Source organism: Canis lupus, chromosome 7, assembly GCF_003254725.2.
Source record: "Canis lupus dingo isolate Sandy chromosome 7, ASM325472v2, whole genome shotgun sequence".
Taxonomy (NCBI): domain Eukaryota; kingdom Metazoa; phylum Chordata; class Mammalia; order Carnivora; family Canidae; genus Canis; species Canis lupus.
The window spans coordinates 45,850,753-45,866,528 of record NC_064249.1 but is presented as its reverse complement, the minus strand read 5'-3'; the positions used below and the strand labels follow the sequence as shown (position 1 = coordinate 45,866,528).

Here is a 15,776-nt window from a genome sequence, read left to right as displayed (position 1 = left end):
CAGTGAAATCACAAGAGATCATTTTTCAGCAAACCGCAGTCAGGGCAGAACTGCATGAAACCCAAACAGATACATGCACACCCCAGGAAACAGCCAACCCAACTGTTTCCAGAAGTCCTGTATAGCATACAAGAGGGACAGATTTTTAACAAAGTACTGGGGTGTATGTATGCCACCAAGCCATGCCTCCCTCCTTCAAAGTCATCATGCTGGGATTCTAGTCCAATTTTATGAAGGTGTTTTGCTACCTTAATGTATCAGAGGTCATCTTTAGAAGCTATGGCAGACCCTGTAGCATATCTTCAACGGTGAAGAACCACTTTGGAAATAGCCAGGTGTCTTGGTCCTCAAAGAACTCCTATCCCAGGGAATGGCAGGCCCAAGTGAGTACTCAACACTTGCAAGGCCTGTAACACTAATGCAAAAGCAGGGTCATTTGTGAAAGAGATTTCACACTGGTTGTGCAGTTTTCAAATGGCAGCTCAGAGAGATTTTCATTTCAACCCAAAGCAAAGCATATAGATGAGCAAGTTTCACTTGGTTAATTAAAGTGAATAAGCAAATAAGCAGATCTTACTTCTTTAAAAATACTTAACTAATCAATCTTTCTGATGAAAACCGAAGCAGTGGTTTTAGTAAACAAAGACCATCTTCCAAATTTTAGTTTGTGAAGGTGGTTTCTTGCAAATGGGAGGAAGAACTCCAGTTTCACTTCTCTTATCTATGATAAAGATTGTTGTCTGTCTCCTGAAGATTATACCTGCTGCTCTCCAGCTCTGTCATTCTGTCAGGTGCAAAACTGTACTTACTACTTCTACCTCCTGGTCCTCATGCTATGCTGAATTCAAGGAGGACATAAGCAATGTTTCATGCCTTATGAAACAGAGATCTGTAGTAACAGAAATGGTGTACTTGGGATTTCCCATTTTTGTGTATTATTGAAAGTGCCCACTTATGTGATCATAATGATATTATTCTTCTGTGGACCTTGGAATGCAACTATCCCCTTCCTATTATTGGGTTACTTAACTTTTTTGTTTTGTTTTGTTTTTTTGTTTTAAATAAATCCCTATCTCCAGGTCTCCAAAAGACAAAAGATCTTTTTTAGGTGGAATGAGGTAACTCATGAGAGTATTTCAATTGCTGGCAACACTACACATGTGGAATAGTTAAGAATGAACATAGGCCTTGGTTTCAGATGGAATTGAGCATACTCTCTGGATCTGTCAATTACTGTCTTGCAACTTTAAATAAGTCATTTAATGTGGCTAAGTCTGCTTTCTCATTCGTAAAATGGGTGTACTCATGGTACTGCGTCATGAGGTTCTTGAGAAGGTGTAATGATATGAGCTGATCCCTGGAAAGCATCAAATAGTTTTTGGGGATTCCCAGCATCTGTGATGGTGCCTGGAACTTGGTATGTCCTTATTAGCTGGAGAGGACAGCTAATTAGGGGAGAGGATATAAACTCGGTTAGGAAGAGAGGATACACATGATAAGTAACTGTGTTTGTAGCAGTGTAAGTATACAGAGCAGACTCCAGTGAGTCCTTGGTTAGCCAGAATTTGTGAACAGAGCTCCATTGAAAATGTTATCTTGAGTTCACAGATATTTGAGGGGAAGATCAGGACACTAGGACGTTACCTTACATGCCTACACTGTGAGGCTACCTGGGGCTGACGGGAAGCCTGGCTCCTACCTGCATGGCAGGTCATTTGGAGCACAGCTGGCAATGCTAAAAATGCCCCTGAAGCCAGGGCTGACTCCCTGGCATGGTAGGAAGGGAGAAAGCACCAGTCTATTTAGGGATGCCTGAGGGGGGTCATGGATGCCTTAGGCAGAGAACTGGAACTGTCATGATTCAGCATCATGATCACATTCCAGCTCTGCCACTTTTTCCCTCTGTAGCCCTGAATTATTTCACCAGTTTGCTCAACTATAAACTGTTGAAAATCATACTACCCTGCATTGATAATGTGAACATTAAGAGGGATGATAAAGCTAAAGCATCTACCTGGTATAAGAACAGGTAAAAGTGGGTCCTGAAAAATAAATTATTTTTCATATTATAATTCCCAAGAGTTCAGGGCAGGCTTTCTGGAGGAGATCCTTCAGTTTACGTGAGGCTTATGAAAACTATGTCTACTTGCATCTATGGGTCCAGCTTGACTTTATTCCTTTTAGATATCCACCTGTAATTGTGATTAATTGCTCCAGATTTGGCCTGAGGGACCTGGATTCTCAGCCAAATTGGCTGCACTGAACTGAGGAGCAGAGCTTTTGACTCTGGTGCTCACACCCTCTCTGAAGCAAGCACCTTCTGACTTTTCCATTCTCTGCTGCAAGTGAGCCTAGGGGTGTAAATCAATTTCCCAGGATTCGCCAAGGGGATGCATTTGAAAGCTTTAATACTAGTTTTAGAGCCAAGGGAGCAGATCATCTGGTCAGTTCTAACAGAAACTCAGCAAATGATTAGAAAAGGGAGACAAGCCTCAGTATCCAGCCCTGCTTGGCATATGTTCAGTGAGGGGAACCTCCTTTATTGGCCTTTTACGGACTTTGGAAACAGCCCACAGATGCTTGCAATGTGATTTCTTCATTTTGTTTGAAGAAAGGGACCTACAGCCCAGATTGTGTTCCTGAGAAGCAACATATCTTTAGCTCCTTCCTTTCCTGGTAAATTAGTTATGCTTTCTTAAGCATGTAGCTTGCCGAACTTCAGATGAAGAGAGCAGACATCACTGCCGGCAGAAAGCGTAAAGAAAGGAAGAGAAAGTATTTTCCTGATGAGTAACTCATGGCAAGTATTAAAGGCTGTGTTCCTAAAATGAGGTCTAATGTGTCCTTAAAATGAGTTCTAAAGGTTAATTTTCTTTTCCCCAGGTATATTCTGTTAGCACCATGAATGGTGTGTTTTCCAATCTAAGGGCCTCCTAAGATAGGAGTTTTCAAAATTCCTCTTTTACAAAGCTTTACATTATCAACATGGAAGTCCAATATGAAATACCAATAGAGGTTGTGCTGCCCTGGATAAAGTGGGTTGGAGGTAGGGACTCCCCACCTCAGCTCCCATTTCCCCCCTGCTCATACTCCCCAGGACCCTTCTGTGGAACCCAGGGCTCTGTAGGGCATGCCTTGAAAACCACTGGTCTTTAAGTGTGTTATGCATGGCTCATTTTGAGGTGCCAGAGCATCACAGGGGATGTGATAGAACCTTTGATAAAACACATTCCCCAAATAGCAGGGCTCCTGGAGTATTATGATGTAGTGAGGAAGAGCAGGAGTCAGCCGAATAGGGCTCCAATGCCACTCTACCACTTAGCAGTTGTGTACCTTCAGAAACGACTTAACCTTCTTTACCAAAATACTTAAGAAATGGGGATGTGACTATCCATGTTGCACATCACCAATTATACCAGATTTAAGTTTGTAAACTTCCCACCCAGCACCACACAAGATGCTCTCCATGAAATCTGTTTTTCTTGGTCTAAGGAAAAATAATTCTAATGGGAATTTCAAAAAGAGTGGGACAGGCTTCCACAATTTCACAAGTTTGAAGAAACATAAAACAAGACTCATTGTCTCAGTGAGTTCTAGATTAGGCCATTAGAGTCCTCTTCTGTCATTAGGTCTCTGTGGTTATAGCTCTAATCTACAAGGAGAAGGATTAAAGACATTCCCACTCAGAAGTAGAGATAGTTGTGACTTGGACAACAACCAAATACATATACCACCATGTGGACATAGGCAATATGTGTGAGGTTATGCATGGAACTAAAAAAAAAGAAGGAGAAGGAGAAGGAGAAGGAGAAGGAGAAGGAGAAGGAGAAGAGAAGAAGAAGAAGAAGAAGAAGAAGAAGAAGAAGAAGAAGAAGAAAGAAGAAGAAGAAGAAGAAGAAGAAGAAGAAGAAGAAGAAGAAGAAGAAGAAGAAGAAGAAAGAAGAAAGAAGAGAAGGAGAGGAAGAGGAAGAAAAGAAGAAGGAAGAAGAAGAAAAGGAAGGAAAGAAGAAGAAGAAGAAGAAGGAGGAGGAGGAGGAGGAGGAGGAGAAGGAGGAGGAGGAGAAGAAGGAAAAGAAGAAGAAAGAAAAGAAGAAGAAAGAAAAGAAGAAGAAGGCTCTTCTGGCTGCATACCTAGAGGATTTTGTTAGAGATCTCACCTGTGAATATTAAAACCCCATCATTTAAAAATATAAATAAGAAATCAAGACCAGGCTTGCTTGGAGTTATATTCAGTTATTATTAGTCATCCTTGTTGCTCTTTGGGAAGGGATTCCATAGCTAAGGCTGGAGCTGTCAGTGGTTTCAGGTTCAACCTTTAAAATTCCATGAGGGCAGAGGGGATTTAGCAAAAGGGCATGCAGGACACCAGGATGGCAGCTTTAAGTGTGTTACTTGCTTCTTAGGCTGGTGGAGAGCCGGCTGCTTGGCTTCTATACCAGATACCCTAAATGTCTTGGCAGGTAGACTCATGCTTTCAGAATTGTAAGGTTGTTTACCGTGAGCTCGAATGTGGATGTGACTGCAGGCTCACTGGGATGATGAACCTGTGTAGCAGTCTGAGTGACCATCTGTCTAAGTTCCTGTTTGCACACTGTCCAATAATGGAGATGCAGTATAGGACCATCCGCTGCCCTCCCTTCCATCCTTCTGATTAGGGATCCTTCCAGACAGTGTAGACAGCCTCTTAAAGGTGTGTGTGTTTTGAAGAGAGAGTTACTGGAAAAGAAAAGAGAGAAGAAACTAGAGACAGTCTGTTCCATCTCTGTTTCATCCCTAACCTAAGGAACCCTTGGGGGAGCTAGAATTGCAGGGCCAGAAAGAACCTAGAATTCATTCTATAGGCAGTAAAAGAAGACCCGGACAGGTAAAGTGAGCCCATGACAGATCCCATAGTGAGTTGAGCTGGAACCAAGGTAGGACATGCATCTTCTTCCTCCTAGTCTAATGCCCTTTTGTACAGCAATGGCCATGTACCGGCCCTGTGGGGAATGGCGACCAGATGGTTCCATTTCACCTCCTTATTCCACTTTCCACATTTCCTTCTGTGACCCCAGTGGAGCCGGGGGCCACCTGCTGGTGGGTGCTTCCAGGACCTGCTGCTGGGTGGAAATCACCTTCACCTTCTTCCCTTTCTTCTGTCTTAATCCTTGACTCACCTTGTAGCTCTCCCCCGGCTCTTTTGCAGTCTTCCGGTCCTCTGTGTTAGGGCATCTGAAACTTTCTCTCAGTTGCATACATAGGGTTGGCTTTGTTCTAGATTATCCATTGGGTGACTCACAATCTTTCTGAACCTCAGTTTCCTTTTTGCTAAGTTACAGAGTGGGACTTATTGGTTTCCAACAACCTCGGTCACACATTTGATTAGATGTTTGTCTCGGCTTACTGGGACATTGCCTCTCACAGATGCTGTCCTGAACTTTGGGGGCTGAGGGACTGGGTTGGAATGGGGTTCAGAGTCCATCCTGGAACCCAAGGAAGAACCAAGTGACACTTCACAAAGCAAAGAGGGAAAAAAAGATCCATTTCCACAAAATAGGAAAGGGGAACAGATTGAATGTGTGTAGGAGGAGTGTGTATGGGGTTAAGTGGAAGGTTTTTCTTTTTTAAGAGAGAGAGTGAGGGCAAATGGGGGGAGGGGCAGAAGGAGAGGGAGAGAGAACCTTAAGCAGACTCCCTGCTGAGAGTGGAGCCTGACACAGGGCTCAGTCTCACAGCCCTGAGATCATGACCTGAGCTGAAATCAAGAGTCAGATGCTTAACTGACTGAGCCACCCAGATGCTCCCTAAGTAGAAGTTTTATTTAATTAAAGGCTGGTAGGGGCAGCCCGGGTGGCTCAGCGGTTTAGCACCACCTTCAGCCCAGGGCCTGATCCTGGAGACCCGGGATCCATTCCCACATCACGCTCCCTGCATGGAGCCTGCTGTCTCTCTCTGTCACTCTGTGTGTGTGTGTGTGTGTGTGTGTGTGTGTGTGTGTGTGTCTCATGAATAAATAAATAAAATCTTAATTAAAAAATAATTAAAGGATGGTATATTTAAAGACCATTTAAAAATGGAGCATATTTCCCCAAAGCCATCTTTGCTCTGTTCTTTTATATACCTGGCTACCTACCCATGCATGCATGCCTGCATCCATCTGTCCATCCATCTATCCATCCATCCATCCATTCATCTATCCATCTCCCATCCCATCATTTATTTCTCTGCCCCACAAGGGAGGAGCTATGTGGGAAGAGCAAATGATCTAGAGAATCCTCAGTGTAACAAGGCTTCAGTTTGTCCAGCTGTATGTCTGCAAGGTTGAGATCCTTCTGGACAGATGTCCAGGGTGACCCAAACACCCCTTTTGCATCAATGACCCCCTTTCCTGATGCATGTGTCCTAGGTCAGCCTGGGGGATCGATGTATAGGCCCCACTCTCCCCAGATGGGATGTGTCCTTTGGCCAGGGACCAGGAGACAGGAAATGATGTTCTTGGAGCAGGTGGGCTTAGGGGGGAAAGGGAGCAGCCTCCTCCCCTCCTCTGAGGGAAGATTTGGAAATTAGCAGTGAGAGAGCAGCTGCTTGAGGGGCAGTTCTAAAGGGCACAAGATAAGGCTGACCACAGCTTGATGGAGGTGACTTTGGGTGAGGGAAGCAAAGAGAGACCCCATGCAGAGAGCTAGGTAGCAGAAGAGCTGAAGGTGGAAGACTCTTCTCTTGTCCCCCTCAGGGACCCAGAGCTTCCTTCATCTTCCCCCCTGCTCCTTAACCCACCCCTTAGGCTTGGAGAGACAAATAAAATAAAATAAACAAAAACTTGTGCCAAGAGAGAAATTGCAGCTCCTCAAAAATGGAAAGCAGGGTCATCATCCTAATATTTTGAATGTGGACCATTCCAGAGAACAGCAAGACGTGTCAGGAATGAGAATGGTCTGAGACAGGGCCCCAGGAATACTGCCCACTCCACCAGGGAGATGAAAGAATTTTCTCCTTCCTTTGCCTTTTAAATGTAATTCTGTCTGCCCTGCTCCCCCAGCACCCGCTCAACCCTCTCGCTGGGAGCAGTGCAGACAGTTAGCAGTCCTGGGAAAAGGCAGGATCCTTTTCATTAACTTCAGCCTGATTGAAGTCCCCAGAGCCAAGGCAGATTGCATTTTCCTCCCTTGCTGCCTCCCTGCACAGCCAGGCTGCTCTGGGCAGTGAAGGCTTTTCCAGGGGGACAGAATGAGGCCATCCTCGAGTAGGGCAATGGCTGGGAGAGGGTCTGGATCATTGCTTTTCAGAACCATGGCTTTGGGGAGGGACACATTTGTGTCTTCATGCGTGGGCCTCAGTTTCCCTGGTATTCTGAGCACATCTATCTTACATCCAGCACAGAGGCAAGCAGCCACTGTGTCGGGGTTAGGGGTGTCTGCAGAGGGACTGGGGGTTCGAGGACTCACCCAGGCTTGTTGTTAACTAGCCATGTGATCTTGAGAAGTCACTTAGCAACTTCGGCAAAGTAAGGACTTAGTCTGGAAGGTTTTAATTTGTTTTAGGGGCAAAACATTTGACTCCAAGTTAATTTGTGTATATGAAAGAGAGAAGAGCAGAGCTGTTCTGGGTGACAGGTGGGTGGGGCAGAGAGGACACATCGGGGGCTCTCTGACTCTACCACGTGCCCTTGCTCTGGTTCCCCAGCAGAGGTGGCTCCTGACCCTTCTGGGGACACGGTGGTTTTTTTTCATCCACCCAGAGAACTTCCGCTGTCTCCTTTAGGTCCTGATACTCTTTGGGGGGTCCAGATCTAGGTGGCTGCAATTTCACCATAGAGGAGGACTTCCTGTCCTGTATTTCTAATCCGCATGTGAGCAAGATGCTTCAGCCAACCTTCTCTTCTTCCTGAGTGCATGATGTGTAGGCATCTAGGAAATAATCAGTTTTGTAAAAGGGAGTGGTCAAGGAGCAGGGTCTGTGTTCAGCCCTAGAGCTCATGTAGTTGGTTAGAGCAAGAGTGGAAGCCAGAAGCAAGGCATGCAGGGGGTCCTGGCTGGAAGTTTGGGAAAAGCAGACTTCTGCTCTAGTTCATTCAGGAACCACCTAGGGACTAGGTCACAAGTCCGCCTTTGGCTATTTCCCAGGTCAGATAACACCTGAAACGTGTGCTAGATTGTGAGGGAAATAGTTCAGAATCTCCAAGGTAAAGAATTCAGATGTTCCTGAAGTTACCTGATAACCATAACTGACACCTCCTTGCTGCCTCCCCCAAACGCACCTCGGATAAGCTAACATGTCTAAGCAGCCTCGGGCCCATCGTATCGTTTCATCCCCAGGAAGGGGAGCTCCCCCTCTCTGTCAGGTAGTGGGTTCATTCACTGCTCAACCTCTTTCCCTTTCATCCTATCTTTCCTTCAGTTTAACCTTTGACACCTACACTGAAGTATAAGCCAATATTCTCTTCTAAAACCTACAGAGGGGACAAAATAACTTGTTCTCATCATGTAAGTTAATTAATTCATTCAAATATCCGAGTGCCTCCTTCATGCAGGAAATGCTGTAGATACTGAGTGCCATTTCCCCTTGTTGACTTGAAGGGTGTCATAAGCCATCTCTCACATTCACACTCTGTTCTCCAGGCTCAGCAGTTTAGCCATTCTTGCCCTTACCTAGAGGTTGACAGTGTTCCCCACTTTCCTTTTAAGTCATTTGGCCAATAGGTATTTATTGACTAATCACCTGTCTAGGTTCCTCTCATCACTTTGAAGAATGCAGAAGCTACATAAAATAGAAATCATGTTCTTGTTGGGCATGGTCTTATTAGGTGAAAAAATAATTTTAAAAAATACGCACGACAGCACAAAACAGACCCTTAAATAATTAAGAACTAAATTGCATGCATCTGATTTCCTTTTAAGAGAAGGAAAGAGGATGTGAGGCTTCTAGGAAGGTGGGATAGATCCTAATTTTGTTGAGCTAGAGACCTAACAAGTAATAACCAAGGATGCCATATCTCTATATCCAGCCAAGCAGATGGATCTGGCAACTTCTCAATTCCCAAACCGCTGACATGAGGGAACAGTGCATATGTTGAGATGCTTTGAACACGCCTGTGGTTGATTTCCAGATGAAGCATCTCAGAGCTAGGAGGAAGTAGATGTTTTGTCTCACGCCTTCTCCGTATCTGGTGAACCCTGTTAAGTGGGGGAAGAAAGGCACCTGCCTGCTGGATTCCCAAGGCCTGGAGAATTCGGAGATTTGGTCCAATATGCTAACACGTGTTGATGGCTCTGCCCTTGCAAAGGTCACTGCCGTGCTCAAACCTCCCTCCAGCTTTTCTGTCTCTCCTCCCCAGCTCCACCCTAATCTTTACTCAACTCAAATTAGAGGCCTACACTGCATTGATAAGCTCCAAAGAGTAGATGGTCCTTGCCAATTAAATGAAAGAATGTGTGGAAGAAGGGTAGTGAAGCGTCATTCATAGGGACATGCTTTATGTTACTGCCCGTGGCTCATTGACTCAGAAAGTAGCACTCATCTCTTTTCCTCCACCATGGCACCTCAACAGATGATCTCCAGCCTGCTATTGTCCAGAAGCACCGTTGTACAGCAGAAAGAGGAGGAGTTTTGGGAAAATATAGTTTTGGATTTAAATCCCAATACATATACCACCTGTGTGACCTAGAAAATGTTGTTTATCTTCCATTAAGTCTCAATTTTCCCATCCATAAAGTGGAGATGCTTTCTATCTCGTGTGGCAATTGTAAGGTTAAAAATGAAAAAGAGTTTTAAGCAGCAAACACTTTGCTGGATACCCAAGCAATCCTCGATGCACAATGTCTCCTAACTCCCTCCATCGTGCTGGATGTACGCCGTGGATGGCATGAGCAGATGCACGGGGAGCTGGGGCGGGAGGGGCATCCCTTGTCCACTTCTTGAAGCTGCCTCACCTGAACCTCCTTGCCTGCTGCCTTTCCATACGCAGGGCTCAGTTCCAACTGCATCTGATCTCAGTATCCCTCCGCCACCCCGACCTTTCTTGCTCTATGCACACGCAGTTTTGTGCTTACACACCACTACCCTCTGCTCACATGACATATACATATCTAATCTTCGACCAACCTATAGTTCCTTAATGGTGGGGACTGTCTTATGATTAGGTGTGGCCCTCCATGACTAGTTAAGTACCCTAATGGCCTGTTGCATGGCTCTTTCATAACAAACAGAGGATCCAAACTGGCTGTCCATCAGGAGTAGTGCCACCTTCTCTGGGCACCTTCAGTCTGGGGAACCTCGCCTTCAGGACTTGGGGTGGGGACAAAGGGACAACCTGTACATTCCCCACCTCATCTCTGCTCTTTCCCGGAGTTAACACCACTTTCTGTATCATTTTTGGCAAAATGATTTAGAGGAGCTAAACAGCCCAGTTGAGCTTTCCTGAAGGCAGCATGACCCCCTCTCTTTCTTGAACCAAACAAAATATTGTTATAGCAAACATGAAATCTTTCCTATTTTTCACAAACGCTCTCCAGGCCTAACAAAGCTAGCAGTCACACTCCTTGAATCAAAATAAGCATCTGCCCTTTTTCTCTTTATCCCACAATTTCCCAGCATTTTTGAACAACAATAAAGTATGTGATTATTTTAGTAATTAATCGTATGCTTCTATTTAGTGCTTTCTAGAGAAGATGCAAAAATATCAAAACATGAACTTGACCCTTTAATATTGATTAAACACAGAGGCACAGAAAATATATAAACCTGACTCTTATTTTCCAATATTGTACATGGCAGTTTGAGGCATAAGCTATGAACACCTGAATAGTATATAAGATCAGAGGTAATATACAGTGACAGGAAGCTGAGTCATGTGTAGGTGGATAAAGAGAAGGGTTATTTTTACTGGTCTGATAGAAGAAGAAGGAGAAGAGAAGGAGAAGGAGAAGGAGAAGAAAGAGGAGGGGAAAGAGCAGGGGAAGAGGAAGAAGCAGGCCTCCCAGAGGAGGTGGTCTGTAACTGTCTCTTTAGCTCGTGGTATCACAGACTACTTTGGTAGTAGAAAGAAAGTCAGGGACCTTCTCCCAAAAGAAGTGTTACACATCTGTAAATTTGTGCATAATTATACTCACAATTTTAGAAGTTTGTGGACCTCCCGGTGTCCACACAGAGTCCCTGATCCGTGATTTACAACCCTTAGTAGAATTGGTGGCACATAGACGGAGGGCCGCAGAGGGAGAAAAAGTCAGAGGTGTGGTGGACACAAGATGAGAAGGCTGTTGGGTCTAGGTTCCTAGCCCAGAAATACCACATTTGCCTTTTGTGATTCTGCTTCTCGAGCTTGGGAGCTGGGCGGTGGTGAGTCCATTCCTTGTGAGTTGTCCAGTGGATACTGTGCACAAGCCTAGAGAAGTATCACTCAGAAAAACTTTGTTCTTTTCCAGCTCCTCTCAGCCAGTGACCTTGCAGCCAGCGACCTCAAAGGATTTCAGCCACAGGTAAGTCCACCGGGTCCCTTTGTGAAGCTTGGGAGAGTTGAAATGCCCCATAGTTTGGTTGTAAGCAAACAACACTGGAACCAGGACAGAAACTCCCATAATGGATCTCCAATTTTTCTGACAGTCTGACGCTTTCAACCTTGACAGTGACCTGGTAGCTTGTACTCTGGTTGCAGCTACCCCTCGTGTCATGGCAAACACAACCTCTTTCTGCTGTCTCTCTATGTTTTATAATGGCGGGGGCAGGGGTGGAATGTAAGCCAAGATGGCTGGAATGCATGGTGGTGGACAGCCTACCAGAGGAAAAGGCTAAACCAAGCAGGTAGAGGTCAGGGTGGGGCTGGCGTTCACCCCAGTACTTCTCTTTTTGGGGACAGGATACTTACCTTTCTGAACTCTCCGTGTGCAAATGACTTAGAGTCAAGGTGTGGCAGCCACGTTAGTCTCAGACTCTTGCATAGGCAGATGGTTGTGTTTTGCTGATCATGGGCAGGGAAGAGACCACCATTATCTCTGGCCAGAATGCTGTTTCGGGATTGTCATGGGCAGACCACAGGACGGAGCAGGCGAGGGCTCTCTGAGAACCTCCATGGCGGTGGTAAAGATGGAACAACTCTACCCTCCCTATCTCTGGAAGGAGATTACTGTCAATGAAGGAACGTAGAAGCATCAACACACATACACAGCAGACACACAGAGACCCTTGTGTTCTCTAGGCACCCCAGTGGAGACTGAGCATATATACAGAGAGAGGTAAACCCAAGAATGACAGCTGTGGTCCTCCATCCCTGGTCCTGTCCCTCTTTGGATATGAACCTTGCTGTCACTTTTCTAACCCGGCACCTGCCCTAAGGACCCCATTGTTCTCTGCCTTTGTGGGTAGATACCATAGCTCAGGACACACAACTTTGGGGACAGAGCAAGTAATTCTCTAGTAGCAAGCATTCCCTATATTTGGTAATGTTTTGTTCTTTAAATCAGTTTCATATCTGTGAGCTCACCATGCCCTCACTACACTTCTATGTGGGGTATACCCTGTGTGTCCCCTTATGCTGCAGGGGCACAGAGGACCCGGGTCCTGGTAAGAAATGGCCTCAGACCACACAGGGAGCCGAGGACAAGAACACAGAGTGGAAAGCAAGGGCTTAGAGAGAGAGAGAGAATGCATAAAACAAAGGGCTCCGAGGGAGAGGCAGAGATGAATCCTCGCACCATTCAGGGTGTGGTGTCCGTCTGTTGATCCTTGTTGATCCTCTGTTGATGCAAGTGAGGTTTTAAAAATAGGTAACCAGCAAGCCTTTTGGCAACTATTGACAGCTGATAATCACTTACTCACATATTCACACAAACTTCCAGGGGAGTGAAGGGAATGTGAAACGAAAGCATCAGAAAATCAACATTTACCCATACCCTGTCCACGGCCACGCTCACACGCAGTGGCATCCCAGCTAAAGATTCATTTTTCCCTGAAAATGTATAAAAATAAAGAATAAATAGGCTTGTGCAATGTTTTGTGGCTTGAAAAGGCACATAGTAGAGACTGACTTTACGGAAGGGGCATGTGGATGTGTCTGTGTGTGTGGTTTTGGCATCAATTCTTTCTGAGGTGGTCGCATTCTTTCCATGTCTGTTGAGCCGCATTTCTAGATAGTAGATTTAAAAGGAAATGTTAAGGGAAGGAAAAGTTAGGTATATCTGAGGTACCTCAATGACGTTTGAGGCCATGATGATGGAAAGGCAGCTCCTGTACTCGCGCAGATAACCCCACAGTAGCTGGTGCAGATGGCTCACTCCCCTGGTTCTGTCTGACCTTTCCACATTATTCCATTTGTGTGCCACTCCCCTGAGGCTGGAGACATAAATGCATATTTTTCACTCCTCAGGATGCGTGTTCCCGAGGCCAGGAAGCCCAGGGAATCTTGTGGCCAGCGCGTAATGCCCAGATCAAAGTTAATTCTCCAGTGTTATTCCTAAATCAAAAAGGCCCGGATGTGTCTCAAGTCAACACCACCCTTTTGGGTGCTTTTCCGAACAGGAACAGAATGCTGCCCACATGCTTTAGGCTGCCTTCTCTCAGCCCCACTGCACCAAATTGTCGGCTTCTGTTGTTATTTTCTGCTTTTGGTTTCAGCTGAAACTGAGCCCCACGCATCTTGATGTCTGCAGCAATCACGGACACGTTCCCTTCTGGGAACCGTGGCAGACATTCAGGAGGGGACCTCACTGAGATACCCGAGACCCCCCAACCCCCTGACCTCCCCCAGGGTCACTGCAGTGGGGCCTGTCAGCTCCCATCGAATTCACATGTATCAGGGGCCTGTAAAGGGTTTTCTTTTCCTTGGTGCCCGTTCAGGCTGCAACTGCTTAGGGAAAAGGGACATCGTTTCCTCACTGATCTTTGACGGCTCTTAGCTTTGAAAGTGTGGAGCAGCAACTATAGTGGACTCTGTACTTTGTGGGTCCATATGGAGAAGAAAAGGGTCAGGAAGCAACTGTCTGTCTTTCTGTCCATGACTGTTGGTTTGTAAAGACACCATGCCATGCCTGGGAATAAGGACGTTACTTCCAAGGAAGAGCCTGATGGTGGATGCTAAGGTTTCAAGGTTTATAGGATAGGAGTGCATGTTCTCCTGGGCTGGTGTGCTTGTCCTCTGCGCCGCACAGGGGAGACCTGTCCCCTAGCGTCAGGCCTGGGCTGACAGGTACCTACCATTCTCAGCAAGTTTTAAAGGCACAGGTGGAAAAGCTTCTGCAATTTACATCTAAACCCCCCAGACCCTTCTCTTCCATTTGGTTCCCACCTCAAACACATCTTTATTTTCCATTATCCTGTTCTTTTGCCTTTTGAAGGAACAGATACAGTGAGTCTCCTTTTCTTCTTGTCTTTGGATGGTTGGAAATGAGGATCCTCATCCCTTTTTCCAGACCATCCCTCTCCATCCCCCATGAGAATAAAAGGAGGTGTCTTATTCCTATTTGTAAAATCCACCAATTGTGTGCTTTCTCCTTCTTTCTTTCTTTCCTTCCTTCCTTCCTTCCTTCCTTCCTTCCTTCCTTCCTTCCTTCCTTCCTTCCTTCCTTCTCCTTTCTTCTTTTGCCTAGTATAAAAGCTGTTAAGTATTCACTGTAGAAATTTTGGAATGTGTGAAGGGAGTCAAAAGGTACAAACTTCCAGTGATAAAACAAATGAGTCCTAGGGATGTAAAGTATGGCATGGTGACTGTAATTAGTAACACTGTGTATTTGAAAGTTGCTAAGAGACTAGGTCTTAAAAGTTCTTATCATGAGAAAAAAAATTGTGACCTGTGCAAGTGATGGACATTATTTAAAAATATAACTTAAAAAAGAAGTCTGAGAAGTATAGAAAAACTTAAAAAATCTCCTCTTACTCTACCTCAGAAATCTAGATAATGACATTTTGGGGTCTTACAGTTTTTGTTGTTCATCGATATGTATGCATCTATCAGATTTTTCAAAATGTAGTATCTTATTTTATATGCTTTTTGTTACCTTCCACTTTGCATGCTTTCCATGGCACTGAAGATTCTTCTAGCAGCTGGCTATTTTGGTCTGCTTGCTGGTCCTGTCATATATTTACCACTTCCCCCTTGCTAGATGTCACATTACTTTTGCAGGCTGAGATTTCCAGGAGCAACCCCAGGAAAATGCTGAATCTACTATCCTCATCTAGGATACAAGGGGCATCCAGGGCTTCTTGGCAGTTAATTCTTTGTTTCTCAGCTCCTGCAGGGATGGGAAGGCTTTTTCTTTTCTTTTTTTAAGATTTATTTATTTATTTGACAGAGAGGGTGAGAGTAGGGGGAGGGCAGAGGGAAAGAGAATCCTCTAGCAGACTCCCCACTGAGCGTGGAGCCTTATGCTGGGCTCAGTCTCAGGACTCTGAGATCATGAGCTGAGCTGAAACCAAGAGATGGCCGCTCAACTGATTGAGCCATCCAGGTGCCCCGATGTGAAGGCTTCTTAAAGTTTTCAGTGGAGTGTCCATGTGAAGGCACCCTTGGGCACTTGTGTACACACTTACAGGGCCCCAGGTAGGGAATGTGCTGAAAGAACAAGAAAAAATAACGTGGCATGGGCCCACACACACTCAGATGCAGGGTTTCACATGTCCAGCCTCAGTGCTGGGAAAGTGAGCTTGAAAGGATGCATTCCCTGCAGAGGAGAGGGCCCACTAAAGCACTTGGCTCTCACCTATCTTGTAGACTCCCCATTGTCTCAGACCAGAGGAGGATACTTCTTCCAGAAAAAAATGGAGTTTTACTTCCAGTATGTCTCATTATAGGATTTTGTGGGGCAAGTGGG

The 15,776-nt window shown here is 45.4% G+C and overlaps 1 protein-coding gene across 1 annotated transcript in view; it reads left to right on the top strand.

Annotated features, from left to right (window-relative positions):
* Nucleotides 1-15,776, top strand: part of SETBP1 (SET binding protein 1) — a 358,635-nt gene that overhangs the window by 170,591 nt on the left and 172,268 nt on the right. Inside the window, 1 exon segment of the mRNA XM_025429008.3 lies at nucleotides 11,400-11,453. Coding sequence (XP_025284793.3) covers nucleotides 11,400-11,453 — 54 coding nt within the window.